Here is a 22,220-nt window from a genome sequence, read left to right on the forward strand (position 1 = left end):
CCCAGAGAAAATATTTTGCCACGAGTATAAATGTACAGTATTTTCCTAGTAGGTATTTAAATTTAATATGTCCAAATTTATAAATTATTATTTAAAAAATGTATATTTTAAATTTCATTAAATTTTGAAAATTTAAATTTAGCTAACTACGCTTCTTGATAATTATTATTTGTCTCATTCTTGTATATTTTAACGAACAAATTACTTTCGTACAATTAGAATTTATCGACCGGACTAGATTTCAAAGTTTTCGCATGTTTATTGTTTCATATTGATCAATGTTTCATCATCTATTTATAACACTTTGATAATATAGTTCGGTACATAGAAAATAAGTAATGAGGCGTTTCGACCGTTGCCTTTATCGTGTAAAATGTATCACACGAACTGACTTACACTATTGTTATTATTAAGGAACGGATTTAAATGCTCTAATAAAAAAAAAAAATCCTTAAAAAATATGATTTAATGCATTTGTTACAGTTTTACTAAAAAAAAATGTACTAAAAAAGTGCTCTTAAAATTATTTTTAACATTGAAAAAATTTTGTTTTGTTATTAAATATTTTTTTCTAAGTAATTAGTCGTATAATTTTATAATTATTCTTCTTTTATTGTTATTTACACCTTAAATGTCTTCCAAAAAATGAATATACAATTTAAATAGATACATTTGTTATAATTTTACCTTGTGTTTCATATAATTTCAGTATACTTAGTATACTAAATAATATTAATAAATTAATTTTAACTAAATTTGAACTTAATTTTATCTGTTTCTATATTAAAATGACTTGAGAACATTAAAATACACTAAAAATGTCAAATAAATACAAAACAAAAATTACATTTTTCAATTTCTTGAAGTACGAATTAACTTTGTACTTGGAAAGCAATGATTTCCAACATTCAGAAAAAAATGCAATTTACATTCAAATCCGTTCCCTAGTTATTATTATACACAGAGAGACATAGAGATAATAGATTATACATCAGAAAATAAAACCGTATCTTCTATAATACTTTTCATATATTCATTATACATTGGCAGATTTTTAATCTTTGTTTATAATTAATAATTAGTATACTGCATTCGGTGCCATGATAAATCGATTACCACTGTCGATCATTCTTTGATTTACAGCCATTATAATACGGTGTTGTTGAGTAGAAAGTTGTGTTTTGTTATTCGTAAAATGGAAGTCGTTTTGGAAGTTTAACGATTAGCAAGGACAGGAACCGAACGGAATTGCAACGAATAAAAGATACAAGAGAAAATGTCAAGGCACCAATGTTGTTGCTACTTGTTTAATACAGCACATATATACATATAGATTTAGAAGCGGTCCGTCCACGACAAACGGTACGAACAAAGTACTGGGTCGAGTCAAACAACTTTTGTTCACTTTTGACGAACCACTCACGTCGAACCGTTTAAAAGGATCCGCGTTGTACACAACTTGTTCGTACTACATGATACGTGTATGCTTTTATCGGTTTTTATTTCAAACTTTTTTTTTCTTAAAAATATATTCATTTCCGACGAACACGATTGGTTTGTTTTCAATCCGGACTCGTGCGGTACGATAGACGAAAGAATTCAAAAAACTTTGCCGTCCCGCGCACGGACCGAGAACGTTCTCTCCCCCCCCTCCCCCGGCCATCATCGCTTGAGGGCGACGTAGTGCACCGTTTTATCGATTACCAGGGTCGGCGGCGGCGGCGGTGGCGGTTCATGTGGACGAAAATAGCCGAGTCGGCAGCGGCGGCGGCAGCGGCGGAATCCTTGCGAACGGCTGCGGGCACGTCGTCGTATTGCACAGCGCGCGGGCGGCGGTCGGAGCGAACGGGAAAAAATAAAATACATCTAAATCGTGATGCGAAATGGAGGCGCCGCTGATGTTCGAAGTGTTGATGTACCTCAACTCCTACTACTTCGGCATGTTCTCCATGTTCGAGTTCTCGGTGATATGCGCCAAGTCGATCGACGACACGCAGAAGAATCGGTTCTCGGCCAACGAGCTGGGCACCAACATGACGGTGTTCGTGTTCCTGTGCCTGATCGAGGTGTTCCGTACGTTTCTGTCGCGCCGCGACAACGCCGCCGACAAGGCCGTGTGCGTCGTCCTGTCGCTCATCCTCACCGTGCCGTCCGCCGTCGGCGTGCTCTACTTCCTGCTGTGGCAGCAGCGCACCTTCCGGCTGGAAAACATCCTGGGCTGCATACAGCTCGTGCTCCAGGCCACCCAGGTGTTCTTCGGCATCGTCTCGTTGTTGACGTTCAAGAGCAGCGACTCGACCACTTGAGACCGCCGCCGCCGCCGCCGCCGCCACCGCCGCCAAACGGTCAACGTTTGTTACCGACAGCGCAAACAACAAAACACACTCGGGCATATACATATATATATATTATTTCACGTAAACACAGTCCGAGCGATTGCGATAAGTTGATTTTACACTTTGAACGTCGCCGCATGATTAGGACCTCTTTTAAATTTCATACGGTAACCGCAATAGAAACGTACAAACAAGGAAATAAAAACGAATGCAATTCCGAAAGCAGCCAACGCAGTGACAGGGTGATGATATCTTATGCAGGAAATAATTATCGATAGACCCTGAAAAAAGAAAACATTTCTAATTAATACACGCGTGCATTATTCGTCATTTAGTAAGTTCGAAAACATTAAGAAATAAAATCATCAAAACAAACTGTTTGGTTCCTGTACACGTTCAAACACAAATGTGCTACCGCAATAACTATTAGAAAAATAGTGTTTTATAAAGTTAACTTCATAAAAATATAGAATTACCAGCCGACGGTTTTTCATTTTAAGTTGTTATAATAACATTTTTATAGATAATTTAAATCAAATGAAAAGTGAGTTGAATAATTCATTTAATAATAACTGTTTTGATAAAATATACTCGAATATAATTAAATAACAATTGTTTTTTACTTGTCTTATGGTCATTATTATAGTGAAAACAATTGGTCCAAAATTATAGATTGTTTTGAATATGAATAGCTGTCCACATGCAGAACTCACTGACAAGACTATACAGTCGGTTAGAAATTCTGGATACTATAAGATAAAATATATTATTACTTTACACATTAAATAACATCAATAACAATAACACACCTTTTTTATGAATGCTAATGTTTTACTGAACGAGCCAACTTGGTACAGCGATACGGTCGTGAGTAAAGATGATAATAAAGAATTAGAAAAAACCATTTGCATTGGAGTCACTTGGTAATGTCTAAATAGTTGTCCTTGCCACGTTGACGTAAAGCTGTCTGATGCCAAATATCCTACAAGCAATATCACTCCAGTCGCAGAAGTTGTAATTTCTAACAAAATAAAATAGAATGTTTATATTTTAGAACTAAATTTTGATATATTCATACATAAATTAATAAAAATATATGGTAAATATACGCAATAAATTATTTACCAGAATGTTTATTTTCTGTGAAAAATTGAAACATAGCCATACCAATCCAAATTCCAATTGCAGTAACATACTCATAATAGTGATACTTTTTACCAGACATCAGTTTTCCCATTAACATAACTGGGATAATTTTACATGTTTTTGCTAGAACCTTAATGAATAACAAAATATTATGGTGCAATTAATATAATTTAGATTAATGCATACCTGTGATGGAAAACTGACATATTTGAGTGCTTCATATTGACACCAAGAACTTATAATATTGGACACAGTACAGTAACTGTATTTATATAATGGTGGAGGTTTCTTGGATCGTATGCCCTCATTCATTAACAAGTATAAGCAAGATAAGATTGTAGATAAACCTCTATTCAAAAACACTAACATTTGTGAATCATGAAATTTGGATTCTTCATTTGTTCCATAGGCCTAATATACAATTTTTTTTAACGCATTGAATAATTATATTAATTACATAATAATAATTGATTAGATTTGTGATAAATTTATGATATATAATCACCTCAGACATCATTTTTTCTTGAATTACACCCCAAATCAAATAAGATGTTTGTAAACCTCCGAAACAGTATAAAAATGTGGTTATATCATTTCTAAACTTAGCTGAACCCTTGTAAACAGGCGATAATGGTTGCTCAGGTTCTAAATCATGTTCATCTCTAAACAATATTCTTAACAATTTACTTGTGAAACGATTATCTGTTAAAAATTCAACAACAATTTAAAATTAAAACTTTTTGTTCACATCATTGTACCATTAAATTTAATTAAAACTAGTACTCTACCTCCTAAATCTTGTTCTTGAGCAAATAAATAAAGCAAATATCCAGGAACCAGTACAATGCAATATCCAAGAAAATTGATGGTAAAAGTATCTAAGGTAGATTTTGTATCAATACTTTTTGTTGGCTCTGGTAAAAAACTTTGAAGCATCAATAATGTAATAACAGAAATTGAAATTGAAAACCTACATAAAAAATAAAATAATAATTAATAAATGTAGCAAATACCTTTTAAGTAGTTAATACACTAAAAAAATTAAATAATTACATTCATTCTAAATACAGTTAAATACTAACCTATACCTAATTAATAAAAATAAATAACATTAATAAAAATATCACAAGCGAAATGATTAAAGGTAAAATCTAATATCATTAAGTTTAAGTATATTCCTCAATAATATACATACCATAGTTGTACGTATGAAAGAAATGCCATTGTAGATGTTGATGTCCACCAGAACCAAGTATAAATTAAATTATGAAAAAGCCAAGATCGATTTCCTTCATACTTGATGATATTGTTCTTTGCAATACTATTTTATAATCTAATACATTTTAAAATTTAATTGTTTAAATGATGTAGTAAGATTAACGACAAAGTCAATTAAACAATATTAATTATTAAATCGAAATACACTATAACATTTCAAAAGGTACACATTTTAAAAACCACAACAATACTGTAATCCAATATATTTATAAAAAATAATAATATATAATTAAATATACAACATAATAATTATTTAATATTTATAATTCGATGAGTTCAAGCTTTAGTAGAGTGTTAGTAACGAAATGATGTTATCGTTTATCACTAGGTTTCGTATCAAATCTCCATTGATAATAAAAGATAATTGTTTTATTATCTATGCAAATCATGAAATTCTGGCCAATCTAAATGTTTGTCATGAAAGTTTTCTGTACCGCAACAGCTACTGAAAGGCTTCTATAGAATGATATTAGTATTGTTATGTTTCATTTCCAGTACATTCTGAGATAGTCATACCAAAAGTATAAATGTTTTTCATTATCACTAGGAATTCATTAAATTATACAGATATAGATAATAAACATCTATGATCATAAATAAAATAAATCATAATCATCTAGATCCGTACCAAATGAAAAACGATGGTTAAATGGTCGATTATTCTCGAAATTTCGATTAACCGATTGTGAAACTTAAGAACTATGAACTGAACATAGTTTAGAAATTTGTCTCTATTTTAAATTTGAAACTCATTTTTAATGATCAAAGTCAGATGAAATTCCCTTTGGTTCAAAATTTAAATTAACTTTTATCTTAGTAATGACATTATAATATATTATATATTAAGAATACACATTTTATTCGTATGTTATAATTAATTATAAATTAATGAAAAAAACAACTTTTAAGATGTGTATTACTATATAAATTAATATTTAATATTAGTTAAAGGATTTTGTTCGCTAAAATGTATAAATATACCCAAATACTGTTAGAAATACGTTTTTTAATTGTTACCTTAAATAGAAAATTTGTTTTAAGAAAATCAAACTATTTAAAATTAATACATAAACATGTACATAAATTATTAAAACAGAAATCTTTAAGTGATCACCAATGATGTATATGTTCAATAGCCATACTAGTTGTTAATATACTATAAAAATATTAAAAATAATGTAATACCTACTATTAAGTTTTATATTAATAATGTTTTAGTACTTCCAACAATAATTCAATTACAATTATTTATTCATAGCGTAGTGTTTATAAAATATAATATTCAATGATGTAATATAAATTGAGGATAAGGTTGACCTTTTATAATGTACCCTTCAATATTGTTCTAAATACATTTTTATTATCTGTAATTATTATTGATACCAGAAAAAAATATGTAACTATAAATACTCTATAAAGACATAACTATGCAATTCTGGTTGTAAATATTGAATAAAATATACAATTTCTTATTCATAATGAAGATTTATTATATTATGTATTATGTAATGATTGAATATAGGTGCATATCATTACAATTAATACAAAAAGTTAATTTTTAAACAAAATATAAGCTTTTGAAATTAATCACTGTCTGCATAATTATTCCATTACATAAAAAATATCTTATTTAAGTAAAAAAAAATTATAATATAATTATAATATATAACACTGAAATCCCCTACGAATCATGAAAAAATAAATCCATAGGTGAATAATTATATTTCGTTTTACTCTTAACTAATAAGTTGTATAAATTTAAAAATTTACATTACACATATTATATACATTTAAAATAAATAACTACTATATTTCTCATAATATAGTTATAAAATAACAAAATCAGATTGAATCATTAGTCAACATACTTATTACAAATGATATATTTATTTTTTTAGTACATCAAAATATACTAGTAGCTTAAAATACACCATTAACTATAAATGATATTAAAAAAAATATCTTAGTTTTTTCACAGTCAGTATTAAGATTAATAGTTAAATATTTATTTTTCAATTTACAAAGTTGGAGAGAAAATTATTAATTTAATTATATAAATTAAAGTTAAAGTTTACAAATGGTTTTGATTAGACTAGTTAAAATGTAATAATGGAATACAATTTGTTTGAATAAATAGACTTATTGGAAATTTAAATTATTAAAAATTGGGAAGTACTAGTTTTTATTTTGACATTGTATCATTTTAATCAACGTAATGCTGATGAACTACATTGTGATTGCATGGCACAAATTTCATCTTTATATTTATTAATAGCCTCTCTTAATTTTTTTAACCGTTCTTTATACATAATAGTATGTTCTTGGACTCTTTTCCTTGATTTTTTTAATTTATCAACTGTCGTCTTCTTGATGGTTTCATCTAACAAAAATTTAACAAAAAATTATACAATGTAAAAATTACATTAAACCCAATAAAAGTACATACAATGAAGATTTTGTTCAGCAATGGGTGGATTTTTACTCAATGTATCATTCAATACATATTTCATGTAAGTTGACGGATCTTGAAAAATTATTTCTTCATAGAATTCTGACAAGACTGGTTTTTCATTTAGTTCAGAATCTGGCCCATTACTGTACAACTTAAGTACATGATAAAGTGTAACCTGGAAAAAAATTAATTTGTTTCTTACAGAACTATTTATGTAACAAAATAATTAGTAATTGTTCATTATTAAAATACACAACCAATAAATAATAATTGTTGTTCATATTTAAATTTTTTTTAACCTTTATTTAATAAAAACTAAAGTATAATTATGTATAAAAACATACTTATGAAATACAAAATACATCTTTTATTTAGTTGTACCTAACATTTAAGAAATAAATTTATATTAATAACAATTTTAGCTAATGAAAAAAAAATGTGCTTATGATTCATGTTTAATACAGATCATTTTTGTTCATTATTGAGTTTGAAAACATAGCAAAATAGTAAAAATCACTTTAAAAAAATTAAATCTGTACTTAGCACACTCTTAGCAAAATATTTGAACAATTTAGAAGCTTCAACAGTGATATATTTAACCTTTCAAACAAATTTAGGTTCATTCCAAAAATATTGTAACTAAGAAGTGTCGTGTACTTAAATTGATAAACATATAGCATATATTTTAAAAACAATTAGTATTACTGGTCTTTCACTAGTATCTTGAAAAAATATCTTGATGACCAATTCAAATTCACCCCAGCCTGTTTCGGATACTTCAAATGGAGGTTTTTGAACTACTCGAGTTGGACTTTCATAACTGTCATGCAATTTGAAATGAACTTTTTTGACCCAGGTACCAATGTCTTCATTTACATAAGGCCTTACATATACAGACCACTTGTGAGTATGACCATCTTCATGTCGTTTTTGGCCAAAATATTTAGCAGTGTTTCCGTATATAATTGGTTTTACAATAGAAGTTCCCTAAAATTGTATTAATAATTATTAAATAAAATTTTATTGTAAATATTGTCAAAAAAAAAAAAAAAAAAGGTATTTTAACGACTATTACCTTCACTCTGGTTAAATCATTAGCCATAATCAATTTTTTTTAAAAATTTCAGCAGTCAAAATATTAAAATCATAATCTTAACTTTGTTTAAACTTAACAACAAAAATAAGCGATTTGAAATTATTGAAAATTGAAACACTTACAAAAAATAAAAAAAAATACGATATAATTTGAATAAAATAATTTTATCAGTACAAACAACAATGAACTGTTAAATATGTTTTTTGATTACGAATAGATAACAGTGTAGGATTGAAGTTAGTAACATGTTCGTTTTTAATAAACACCACTCAAAACAGACTTCAATATTAGATAAAATCATAGAAGTCAATTCAAAACCACTTGCACAGAAATGGAATCTAAAGTATAAAATAAAATTATATGATATGGAATATTGACGGTTGTCAATTGACAGTCCAAAGTGGCAGAACTCCAAACCCTTCTGCCAATATGTAATGCGTACATTTTGAAAATGTATCGTTTAAGGCACATTTATCGCGGTAACTCTAAAAATTATGATAGGAACGCGTATTATTTATTTATTTATTTAAATATTTAATTATTTATTTAACAACCCCAAAAGAGTAATGAGTATAGTTTTTAAGTTAAAAAAAAATATATACAAATAATTTCAAATGATATACTTATACATGAAAAATATAAGATAAATATAAGTGAATATAATATAAAGTTAAGTAAATTAATTAATATTAATTATTAGATTTTTTAAAATTAAATTAAGAATCAAAAAATAAATTGAAAAAAAAAGGATTATATATTATTATTATAATTATTTTTTTTGGTTTTTTAAACACTTCAAACGGGTAAATGTTCAATAATATAGAAATGTACAAAAGTAAAAACTGTATAAATACATATATTAAAAAAATAGTATTCATTTACATGGGATTTAGATACAGAAGTAATTAAAACCCATTTCTTCTACAAAATGTTTGTATCAGTGAAAAACATAAAAAAAAAACAAATCATCATAGTCAGCACAGTACCTACACAAATTTATATTTTTGAAATTATACTACAAAATCTTTGCATCTTTTTTTTGCTAACAAAGCGGTCTATTATTATATTTTCATTTTATATAATCGATCTGTGTGTGTGCAAAAACGCCAAGCCTGTTAGTCTACTATGGCACATTTCAGTCTATAAAACAAACAAAATGAAAATAAATATATTATTTAATATATAAATAAAAATGTATCACACTTATCACGATTATAGTTATATCTATGGTAGTGAATACATTTTTATAATAATAAGAATTCCGTTTAGACAAAATGTATTCAAATAATATAATATGAATAAATTTGAAATAAAGTTACAGTACAAATAAATTCTTACGAGAGGGTTGCTGCTTCCATATGAAATTTTTCCAACAGAGATGTAGATATTACCGTTCCATTTATTAATTTTATCCGCATTATTCAGGTGTGAACATAGAGTTAGGGCTACATAATTTTATTTAATATTTGTGAATGAAATCAGTATGATGTTAAACAGATATTTATGACTAGCTTTTATAACGTAAAGCATATGTTCACAATAAACAATTATAAAGTACTATTTTTAATTGTTTTTATTTATTCATTGTAAACAGGTCAGTACCCTTTGATAATTAATAGTATACTAAAATTTTAACTTAACAACATATCAGAAATATAGTTAAAATTTTAGAAAAGAAATTGTTTTTAAAACACTTCAATATATCATAGGTACGGATCTTAAAACTAAAATTGTACTGTATAAATATAAGAATTGTTTAACATTTATGAATACGGAAAAAAATTACTGTTGAATTTTATTAAAATAACTGTAATCTAAACTAAAATTTTGTATAATATTTCCTTTTTCCCTTTTCGGATAAATCCATCCATCCAGTCTTCAGTAGTGTGCAGGACCATATTCAGACCGGTTTTCTCGGGTCATTTGTCTGGGGCCCGACCCTAAACCTATTTTTGAAGGGCCTAGACTTATAAAAAAACAACTTTTAATTCATGCTCGAGCTTAGGTATCGACCAATGGGCACTACCACTTTGTTGAATTTTTATTCATATATTAATACTGTGTATCCGTATATTATTTCAATGATAAATGATAATTGCAAATCATTCGATACATCGAAAACATTCGTAACAACTCAATTATTTGAAAACCATTTATATATAAATATAGCTATAGCGACCGAATACTTATATTCTACTTTAATCTTATCAAGAAATGTATTTTGTCATTTTGGATGAATTGCATATATAAACAAACGATTCGAATCACTGAAAACAGTTATTTATATGTTCTCAATTCTTTGGAAGTTTAAATATATAACAGAAGGAGAAATTAAATTAAAATCTAGAAATCTGGTTTTGAAGTATAATGATGATTTACAAGAAGATTTAGTAGATGAGCTATAAAGTCTTAATATATTTTATGCTATCAACTTTGGACATAAACAACTAAACCCCTCAGAATTGCTGAATCACTTGCAAAAAACTAATCTTGAAAACATGTTCCCTAATTTATGTATTGCATTACGAATCTTTATTCTTGCAACTGTTGCGAGTGCGGAGCGATATTTCTCAACATTGAAGAAAGTGAAGAATGTATTACGATTAACAATGACACAACAGTCTCTTAAACTTAGGTGTTTTAGCAGTGGAGTCTCAACTGGCAAAGACGATTGACATGGATGGGGCTATTGATGATTTCGCAGTGAGAAACGCAAGAAAAAAACCCCTAGGACTATTTTAAATTTAGGGTTATTAATTAAATAAATTATGGTTATTTATATCACGTTTAATATTATTGTCGTTTTTTATATTATCATTTATGTATTTGAGTATTTAAATTTTCTTTGAAAAAATTTCAACATTGTTTATATAAAAATAAAACATATTAAAATAGCATGGTTGCAATAATATTTGATGTTATAATAATTTAATTATTAGTTCTATACATAATTAGACAAAATTTCCCTGCGAAAACCAGGAAAACCCTTTGAAAAATAGGGGGCTCAGAAGGTTTAGTTTATCCGGGGCCCACCAAATCTGAGTACGGCCTTAATAGTGTGCTAACCTTGTAGAACCCTGTTCACTTCTGCAAGTTTCAGAATTTATATAATGATTATTTCTCAGTTTTATTTTAGCATTTTATTAATTTTTATTTTCGCTTTACCAATATTATTTTAATATTATAACAATAACAAAGTATAATAATTATAATATTAGGGTTAAATTAATAATTATTCTGAATTTTAATAAGAACATAGTGTTTTGCACTATGTTTATTATAATATTTATGAATAAAATGTCTTATTAAATACTTTACAAATAATATAAACATTTTTAAATATTGAAAAGCATATGTAGAAAGCACTGAGTAAATAGATAAATTTCATAAATATAAATAGGATATCGTACATCATTTCAGAAAAGCAAATTGTATTTTACATTCGTATTTGTAAAATAAGATCTAAGTGTATGATATGAAGCAATATATAATAGTATTTTGCCAATATATAACTTAACGTTTTACTATAAACCAAGGGCGTCATTTCAACTATTGAAAGGGTAGGGCAACTGATTAAATTTGCCGACTTTATAATATTTAAAAATTTATGGTTACCTATATATTTAAATATTTAATATTTATGGACGATAGACCAGGGGCGTATTTAGACTTACTTCTAGGGGAAGAACTCAAATTTTTTCTTTAATTCAGGCTCAAAATGTACAAGTAAAATTTTTGGTAATATTTAAATCAGATGACTCCTTAATATTTGTGGTTTTTTTTCAATCTAATGCCGGATCCCCTTAGAATCAACTTTTGTGTACCCAGTTATTTTTAACACCTATCTGTATTTTGAAAGTTACGCTTGTAGATATTTTATTTGATTTTTCACTAAGTATGAACCCGATAAAAAGCCCACTTTGATATTCACAGCCATGCGTAATTTGATTTTGTTATAAAATGATCCACATTAAAAAAATTTGAACTGTGTATTTCACATACAATCAATCCCTTAAATACGGATTAAAGGGGGGGAGCGATCGCCCCTTCTTCACCCCTAAAATATGCTACGTGTAGAAATATATAATATACCAAAAATAAAATGTACAATGTTCACGTAATAACGATTGTCATAAAATGAGGAGGAGCCAGTGTTTCCCAACTTTTAATAAACCATGAACGTGTATTTAAAAGAGAATATTATCTAATTTAGGAGTACAAAATAATAAATAAAAATTTACTATTTACCGATTTTTTAAAATTTTTTAGAGTGGGGCATTTGCCATAGTCTGCCCCTGCTATAAATACTACTATAAATATACTATAAGGTATTAAAATGAATTAAGCTTCGCTTCAAGTTATTGTTTTTTACAGTCAATCTCTATAAGAATGATGCCATATCGAGAGATGACAGTAAAACTTCCAGTCGTACGCTGCTTTAGCTTTTTGAATCATTAAATCGGGATTATTACTTAGTGGTAGTGTGGATACAAAAAGGTCCACGGCCTCGGCTGAATGGCCCAATCTAGCCAACACATCTACTTTACATAAAGTTTTTAATCCAATTAATTGATTCTGTTCTGTAAAAGTGCTTCCAACATACTCTAAACGAGCTCTAACCGTATGAAAACACTCCTGTTGTTCTTCCCACAATCCTCTGGCCATATCATCCCAGTGACGGTTGTCTTCGTCGTCCACTATCAGCATTTCTGGTGTTAACGTCTTCCGGCTAATAGTTCTCATTGTTTTGCTTCCAATTGACTTCTCGTCATAATCTGTGTAAGACCTCATGGTTGACAAATCTGTGTCAGATAAGCTTTTCCAGATATTATGTTTTGGACGGTTCACATTACAGTTTACACCACTCATAAGCTTGCAAATGTCAATTTTTTCGTTGATTTGATTTGATGACCATTGGTCTACTCGGATGCTATTGAAACTGTTATGATCCATCCGCTTAACAGTAGAACGTAGGTCCATTGTACTTTTTGTTTTACTGAGTAACTTAATAAACTTATTACTTTTCTGTTTACCCATTCCATTGAGACCCTGGTTAATTGCTATGGACTTTAAGTTATCGCCATCGTAATCATACATCACTTTTTCATTACAGTCGTGTTCAATGAATTTATACTTAATCGTGTCTTCTGGAAGATTGGACGTATTTATTGAACAAGATTCTCTTTGTCTAATATCATTTAAACAATGCAATAAAGTTTGCCATGTATGCAGCTTTCGATTAATATATTTTGTATAATCGTCTAATATTTGTCGGTCAAACTCATTCTGATTTCCTCGGAATGCACTTTTGAAAAAATATTTAAGCTTATTCGATGATCTAAACTTTGATGTTCGCTCATTTACATCAACATTTGTAAATAGTTTATTTTTTTCCTTTAATGATTTAATAAGTTTTTGGACTTTTTGTTCCATTTGTCTTACTTCGATGTCTAAATAATACTTATCGTCATTATTTGTAGTGTCATATTTTACATAATTAGAATTTTTTTCGTTGTTTCCTTTTGTAATGTTTACGTTTAGTTTATGTTTTTTAATTTTTTCTACCGATTCTAACCAAATTTTATAAGCCCACACATCATCTGAAGTGTAAGATGCATACCTATCAAAGCTTAATGGTTGTACTTTTTCATTTGATTTGGTTTGTAAATTTGTATGCTTATAAAAAGAAAATTTTTTCATTTTTTTTCTCGGAAATCCTTTATTTCCTCTATTATCAACAACATTATCATTAATTTTAAAATCATTATGGCCCTTCTGTTTACTTTTTGACGAATGGTCAATTATATCGATGCATTCTTTTGTTCGTAATGCTTCTGAATCAATAGCATTGTTCGAAGTTTTATTTGAATTAAAATCATTAATAATTTCTTTATTATTTTCATTTGCAAACAATGAGAATGGTGTTTGTAGTTCTGAATCATTAGCTAAATCTGCCTCCAATCCAGTTTTGTCCACTTGAAATTGTGTTTCATTGACTTCCCAAAATTTAAAACATGACTGAATAAATTCTTTTTGATAATTTTCCCATCCATCAGGAGATAAGAGCTGTGATTTTTTAACTCTATCTTTGTTGTACCCATTTGATTCAATCGGAATTATTTCACATTTTTCAGTGTTACAAGGTTCATTATTATCTATCACGAAATTTAAATTATTCGAAGTAAGTGATTTATCAACGCATTTGTCCATTCTTATATTTACTTATTTTATGTTTTTCATTAATAAATATTATTTATTAATTTTAATTGTTAATTTATTTATATTATTTAATATTATTATTTGATTCATAAAGATAACATCTTTTAAAATTAAAGATATATTTAAATCCTTGAAAATTTTTTAACGATTTGAATGATACCGATATTTTTTTTTTTCTTCTGCGAGGATTTGTTATTCAATATAATTTTTGTTTTGTTTAAATGTGAGTAATCTGTATAGAACACCCAATTGCTGTCTATTTTCCAATTATTGAAATCAGACTTACTGGAAATGTTTGTAATTGGCGTATTTGGTGGTTTATTTTTACATTGGGCATGTTCCTTAACATTGTATGAATTTTCTTTCGAGATATTATTTTCCTGTTCTAAAGACGATTCAAATTTTTTTTTTTTTGTTTTTAATAAATTTTGGTTTTGTTTGTTATAATTATATAAATTCTTAGGACCGTCTAATTCAAGTTTTTTTGTTATGTTATGCGTTTTCTTTAACAAAAGTGAATCTGTATTCTGCTTATTAGGTTTGTATACACTTATAAAGTTATTTTGTGGTATTTCTACAACTACTTGTTGCGTTATCTTTACTTGATTTTCACTAAATGATTCAAATTTCTTGATTTTTTCTAAAAAATTATTTTTGACAGTATGATTTGATGAAATAATATTATCAACCAATAATACTGATGATTTTTCGGTATTTTTTATTTTATTTTCTTTTTCATTTATTATTGAGCTTTCTAATAAATTGTCTAAAATTAACCGTCTCCGAATTAATTTCTTAGTTAGTTGTGGATCCATATTAAATTATTATAAAAATAACTTTTATAATAATATTTTTGCACCATCTAAAACAAAATAAATAATTTTGTACTACTCGTCATTAATAAAAACTAAACTAAATGTTGATATTGTATTGACCCTATTAAGTATAAACATCATTGTATGATAATTACTCATTATATACTATGAAATCAAAATATTTAATATAAAGAATTTTTTTTTTTTTAATTCGTAGTAATAACCAATATTTTAATATTTCAATATTTAAATTTATTATTTAAGAAAGCACTAATAATTCGAGGAACAAAATTGATGTTAAAATAAAATTTGCTAAATTAATTTTTAGAAACGTTAGATCTGATTACAGTTTAAAAAAAAAAAAATTAAATACATAATTGGAAATTTACTAAGTGTAATAAAAATGATCATTTAAAATTAATGTAATTGTTAAGTGCTGCGATACAGTGGTGTGGTGAATTAAGTAAAAACTTAGGTTATTATTATTATTTATTATTATCTAAAATGTATTTAAATTAAATATTATTATGAAAATCAGCTTATACATATAAAATATTATTATATCTTTATTTTATTGTATATGTGTAACTCTTCTAAAACTGCATTAATGTAAATGTCATTTTCTGTACTTAATATAAAGTCTATATTGATATCAAAATGTATATCATGGTTATTTTTTTAAACATATTAAGCAACATTTGAATTAGAGGCAGTTTTTTATAATTTTATTTCAGAAATGTGTTCTTTATATCTTATTTTAAAATTTCTATTTTTCTATTTTCAGTCGCGATTTTATTGACTTAGTATGTACCAGATGATGAATTTTATTTTGTTCTAAACCGGTCTTACCTTACAAATAAAAAACACTCCAGTCTGAGCTATTATTTATTTATTAATTTAAGAGTATTAATTATTTAATTGTTTTTAATTTAAATTACATTTTTATTATTTTATTATTATTTATATGATTTGTATTCATAGATTTTAATTTATACAATTATTGTAATGTTTTATTCCATATAGTTGGTTATAATATATAGGTTTATAGTTGAAATTGTATAATACTTACACCTAGAAATATACATATACATTATATGTACATTATATGTAATAGTAAAATTACTAGAGGTAATTGTCACTAACGGCTGTTTAATTATTTATACACCGCGTAAAATAGTACGGACATTCAAAATATAATTCCAAATAAAATAAAACAAATGAAACATAATATAAAATATGTCCTATAGGTACAATTACCAGTTATATAGATAAAAGTAGTTAATTTGCTGCTAAATAATATTTAACAATAATTTAAATAATTAAGCATAATAATGATACTTTTTTTAAAAAAAGTATAATAATAATGATATAGGTAGCTGATAATAATAAAATATGTAATACGTGAAAATAATCTAGATTCTATACGAATTTACTACGTAAGACTTTTTTTTTTCTATTAGTAATTTTTGTTAGATATTCGAATAAAGAAAAATATACAATTTAATGAAAAAAAAAAATCTAACTATACTACAATTTACAATTAACATTTATAAGTACATATTTTACTTACTTTATGGCTCATTTATAGAGACTTGTCGTATTGATAATTGAGGAAATAATCGAACCATTAAATGTATACTATACTTCACAAAAATATAGGTACATTAATGGAATTAAAAGTAATCGTCCAGTAAAACGTAAACACAATGCTGATATATAACATTTATATTCTAGACATAGGTTGAATACGTACAGGACTGTTTTGAAACAAGCTGGAGATTGAAAAAGTACTAAATAGGAAATACGATTGTTAAAACCTATAGGTACGATTATAACATGAAACACTATGCTTGTCGCCTGATCATAACACGTTCATATTATATATTAAATTCACCGATAAAGGTGCGCGTACTGTTTATTAACGTTACGTGGTATTTGTGTATTGTTTATTTATCGATTCCATTTCACAACATAATAAACTTTTCTAAACCAATTCAACAATAATTTTATCTATGTTATTTTAGTTTGTTCTTTGTTATTTAATCATAATATGTCTACCAACTATTATTACTGTAATACACGGATTTGAAATATTTTTCTCTTACAATAATAATATTATTTTATTAGTCTTACAATAACACAATGTGCTGTTAGTAATGTATGACGTCTCTGCCGTGCGTATGAATGATTTTACCTTCCTAATACTAATAATATTTGTAGACCATATAAGTGCATGTAGTTTGTAGTATACAAAGAGTTACCTAGCTTAATTAAAAATAAAATTAAACGTAATTATAATTTTTTACAAAAACCGTATTTTACTATAGTAAAAATACTAGAGTTTAAAATATGTAATGTATCATATATTTTAAATAATATTTACCGTCATAAAACATAGTTAAGTTTTTTATAATTTATAACTCATATATTAAGTATACGGAAATATTTGAAACAATTCAATTACATATTTATATGTGACATTTAGGGTATTAATTATTATTAGTTAATTATTATTAATTATTATCAATAACTGTTTTTTTTTTTAATTTTAAATATTACAAATAGGTATTGTAATTAATTTTCTTAAAAATGTAATCTATGTACAAAATAAAATATTTCATATCATATATATTATTGTGTACTATTTTTCAATTAAACAATTAGATAATATTTTTATTTAGTTTTTCAGTTTATCCCAATGAACATCTATGTATATAATTTGTATTTCATATATAATTAAGTAACTATCGCAGATCTATCGGTAAAACAATAACCGAAGTAAAAAATTAAAAGTTTGCTATCGTTTATACAGAATTAATTACGCAATAGGAAAATTAAACCATGTAGAGTTGTAAACGATATTCTGATATACGTAAAAAGAAATTATAATATAATTTTTTTATCGTATTATACTATAGCATTCGAAATGCCGATTAAATATGGAAGGGAGTGGCATAGTTGTACCTTAGCGGAAATATTTAAGAATTTATGTTCGATAATACGGTTTAATACTGTTTCGTCCGTCCGTCGTTTGTATGATAACGTTTCCTGCAAACAAGGGCAGAGGTGGTCGTTAATAATTAATAATTATTACTGTTCTGTAGTTCTGGACTCAGGTTCGAGTAAATATATTTTTCCTGCAGCTGGTCCTCGTAGGACGCAACCTTGCTACGTAGGTAATATGTTTGTCGAATAAATTGGGAAAAAAGAAAACAGTAAAGTGATGATGCGATTCGCCTCTCTTTTGCCTAAAATATCATAGTTTTGTAGTATGAGAAGAATGCTATTTGCAATTGTTATATAATTTTAGAGTTTTATCTGCGGTAGCTTTTAACTTTTAACTATTATTAAAACATAGACCATGAGTGATGGGTTAACAAAGTGTTCATACTTTTCAATACTCGAGTTATTTTTCTCAGTCAAAACATTTAGGAATTCTCCTTATTTTTTACATTGATTGTTTTACGTATTGAGAGGGTATTTTTCAATAAATGCGTTTCATTTTTTTTATGTATTTATTTATTGTTTCAATGTTATTGATTTATTATTAACAATGTGGTACGTAACTGCATTAAGGTCGTATAAGTACAGTGAGTTTATTTTCAGTTAAATCATATTGATGTCGGGTAATAATTCGATGGTTATCGAACGATTGAGAACGTTATATATTTTTGGCCCAACGATTGAGAACACTTAAAATTAACAATGAACTTACGTCGAGCCAAAAAAAAACCCAAAAAACGATACGATTGAGAACGAATTTATGTGCAACGTTGCCATCGTTTGCCATATCATTTATTTGGCTTTTGAAAAATTCAGTATACATACAATAAATATTCTTGAAAAAAGTCAAATTAATAATTACAATCGTATACAAATAAGCGCCTAATAATATGTAATATATAATATGAATAAAATATTAAAAATATGTAGGACTTAAAAAAATAAAAAATATCTAATACCCGTATAGTGTATATATTTATAAAAAATTTTTAAAATATTTAGAACTTATAAAATTATGAAATATATTGACGAATAGTTTGTGCGACGACTGCAAAGCCTAACCGTCATTCTCTCATATCTGGTATCTAATTTACTATTAACATCCAGCTAATCCGATAAATATCAACATATTATTGATCGATTACATTTGGCAACGTTGGAGAAAAAAATTCGAACGTTCTCAATCGTGTAACTAAAAATAACGTTCTTGATCGTATTTTACCGAGTTCGATGGTTTGCCGCAAAATATGATGTTTAATGCACATCCATATAAGACTATAACTTAGCTATCATTATACCGGTTTGAAGACCTGTGTGTAAGTTTAAACGTTACTTATAACATAAATAAAGAGAATTGGATTGTTTCTTGGACAGAATATTATGAATTGTAAAATTATGGACTTTTTTATGAAGCATATTTAATAAGTTAATTTTAGACAAATTTTTTTCACTAAATACGTTAATATTGTTAATATCGCTAACAGTACCGTGCCTAGTGTAATTAGTGCCCGGTGCCAAAAATCATTTTTAGTGCCCTCATCCCACTACAAAATATTTTTGAACCTATAATTATAGCTAAACTGAAACTATAAGGAGACTATTGAAGAATATGGGGTTTTATGTAACTACTTATTTTGTATTTACTAAATTAATAAAAGAAATAATCAACGACTAAAGAACAATATAAATAATATAACTGGTTCTTCAACGCCATGTTTTTTCATTCTAGTCAACCTACTTGAATAAGTTACCCACGAATTTCGCTTCTAGATTTAAATCTGTAGTTCCCATTATACCAGACAAAATATGGTTCAACAATCTCACTCTTTCCAGATCCCTCGTAATAAAATTTAACCGATTACGTACTAGCCATCATCTCTTATCATGTTGCTTGCAAATTAAATCTTAACGATTCCTTTCAAGTGGTGCAATTATCGGGAGTATTGGGTGTACAATTCACAGAGACCCCGGTTTTGGGGAGCCTAGAGATCTCTTCTGATATTACCTTTGTCCTTTATAATATTTCTACTATAATCTGTAATATACACATAATATATTTTCTGTTTTAATATAATAACAATAAATAATAATATAAGTCTGGACATTTTCACATGGGCCCCTTATCGTCAAGTTGGACCGCTGTTCCTTTCTCTGCACACTCCATTTAGAAAAAAAAAAATCTATATTATATCTTATATTCTCTTTGACTGCCCTCCCTTACGTACCAAACGCATTATCCTAATTAGTCTCTTAATGACCCATTCAATACTTTCAACATTATAAATTTCAAAATCTGCTCTCATTCTAATTATTTCCTTCATTCACGAGGCTGATTTCTGTATACAATCTTTTATTATTTTAATAATTTTATAAATGGTATACTATTGATAATTTGTCATCTCGTCGATTTCGGGGCAAAAATAAATACCAATACTAAAAATAAATTAGCAACACCGCCAATCAAGACAATATTAATGATGTTGACTACGCGCGAGACCATGGCGTGTTAAATATTTTGAATTAAATAATATGGTTAACTTTCAGTAATTTTACTTAGATTATGAAAAAGCTTTTGGCGCCCCAGTGTTAATGGCGCGTGGTGCACACGCAACATTTGCACCCCCTAGGCACGGCCCTGATCGCTAATATCTTTGAAAATTCGTTGAAATATTCAATTTCGTTAATATTTAATTTTATAACGTTTTTTAAATCATTTATACACCTTTCCAGGGTTTGAAAAATGTTTTTCCTTGGGATATTTTTTATAACATTGCAGTCAGTAATTGATAATGAATTAAGATAATAGTTAGTAATATAATACATTAATTTAAATCTAAGACTACTATTTTTTTAACTACTACTTTCCCTCATACTTTAAAAAAAAATCTTTTTCTTAATTCATAAAATTATTGATTTTTAATATATATTTTTCCTGATTTGGGGAGGTGTTAATCCCCCTTCGTGGATCCGTCACTGCTGGTAAGGCCCAATAATTACATTTATACACAATGGGACTCAGTTATAAACTTTTGTAAATAAATAGAAATTAATACAATCAAGTATTTACTAATATGTTGCTATTATTGGCAGATGTCATCAACTGTCTGTGATTATTGTGATATGTATATCAGATATATCTTTAGCTGGAGCAATTTGTATCGTAAATAATGCCAAGATTTGTATTTAAAATAATACAATGAAAAAAAATTTGAAAATGGCATACAAAAGAAGTATGGTTAAATTGCAATATAAACAATGTAAAATATCTTAAAAGGCAAGCAGGGCCGGCGTTAGGGGGAGGCGAAACGGGGCATTTGTCCAGGGCCTCGCACTTAAAATTTTAATTGAAAAATATTTTGTACGGAAATCTCATAAAATAAAACGTGAAATGTGCAGATCGCCTTTCTAGAGAAATCCGTTGGCGTGTAAAAAAAACCAATTAACAAACAAAACATTATTATATTTCTTAAGTCATGTATACCAACGACGACACCCGTACGGCACGCCGCTCAGGGATACATAGGACATTTATTTTATCGCATTTCTTAAATTTAATCAATCATTACCCGATATCGCGTATATGTTATCCACTATAGGTGACCATTGTTGTGGGTAAAATAAGTTTAGCCCAGGGTCTCGCAAAAGGTAACGCAGGCCCTGAAGGCAAGGACACTCCTCTAACAAACATATCAGAAGAACTAATAGTGTAATTTTTAAATGGTCCGAATTAATACCAGACACTATTTGTTACTTAAAATATGTTCCTATAATATCCGTGGACATTGAAAGGAATTTTTTCCACGTATACAAATATTCTTTCGGACAATAGAAGATCATTGGAGTTTAAAATATTAAACAATATATTGTTGTTCAGT

General features: G+C 27.4%; 4 protein-coding genes across 4 annotated transcripts; 1 reads left to right on the top strand and 3 right to left on the bottom strand.

Annotated features, from left to right (window-relative positions):
• Positions 1 to 912: 912 nt before the first annotated feature.
• Positions 913 to 2,424, top strand: LOC112681824 (transmembrane protein 80-like). Its single transcript, XM_025552141.1, has one exon. The coding sequence runs from the start codon at positions 1,884 to 1,886 to the stop codon at positions 2,304 to 2,306; it is 423 nt and encodes a 140-aa protein (XP_025407926.1). The 5' UTR covers positions 913 to 1,883; the 3' UTR covers positions 2,307 to 2,424.
• Positions 2,389 to 4,942, bottom strand: LOC112681823 (adenosine 3'-phospho 5'-phosphosulfate transporter 1). Its single transcript, XM_025552140.1, has 8 exons — positions 4,678 to 4,942; positions 4,271 to 4,452; positions 3,988 to 4,184; positions 3,669 to 3,893; positions 3,462 to 3,612; positions 3,146 to 3,357; positions 2,960 to 3,085; positions 2,389 to 2,617 (listed from the first exon to the last, which is right to left on the bottom strand). The coding sequence occupies exons 1-8, from the start codon at positions 4,704 to 4,706 to the stop codon at positions 2,453 to 2,455; spliced, it is 1,287 nt and encodes a 428-aa protein (XP_025407925.1). The 5' UTR covers positions 4,707 to 4,942; the 3' UTR covers positions 2,389 to 2,452.
• Positions 4,943 to 6,761: 1,819 nt separating this feature from the next.
• Positions 6,762 to 8,387, bottom strand: LOC112681815 (YEATS domain-containing protein 4). Its single transcript, XM_025552129.1, has 4 exons — positions 8,288 to 8,387; positions 7,918 to 8,199; positions 7,207 to 7,387; positions 6,762 to 7,140 (listed from the first exon to the last, which is right to left on the bottom strand). Exons 1-4 carry the CDS (start codon positions 8,312 to 8,314, stop codon positions 6,968 to 6,970), a joined length of 663 nt encoding a protein of 220 aa, XP_025407914.1. The 5' UTR covers positions 8,315 to 8,387; the 3' UTR covers positions 6,762 to 6,967.
• A 4,217-nt stretch (positions 8,388 to 12,604) lies between these two features.
• LOC112681816 lies at positions 12,605 to 14,540 on the bottom strand. Its single transcript, XM_025552131.1, has one exon. It carries the CDS (start codon positions 14,516 to 14,518, stop codon positions 12,683 to 12,685), a length of 1,836 nt encoding a protein of 611 aa, XP_025407916.1. The 5' UTR covers positions 14,519 to 14,540; the 3' UTR covers positions 12,605 to 12,682.
• Between the last annotated feature and the right edge of the window lie 7,680 nt (positions 14,541 to 22,220).

The sequence above is a fragment of the Sipha flava genome, unplaced genomic scaffold (assembly GCF_003268045.1).
Source record: "Sipha flava isolate LNK unplaced genomic scaffold, YSA_version1 197_pilon_pilon, whole genome shotgun sequence".
Lineage (NCBI taxonomy): Eukaryota > Metazoa > Arthropoda > Insecta > Hemiptera > Aphididae > Sipha > Sipha flava.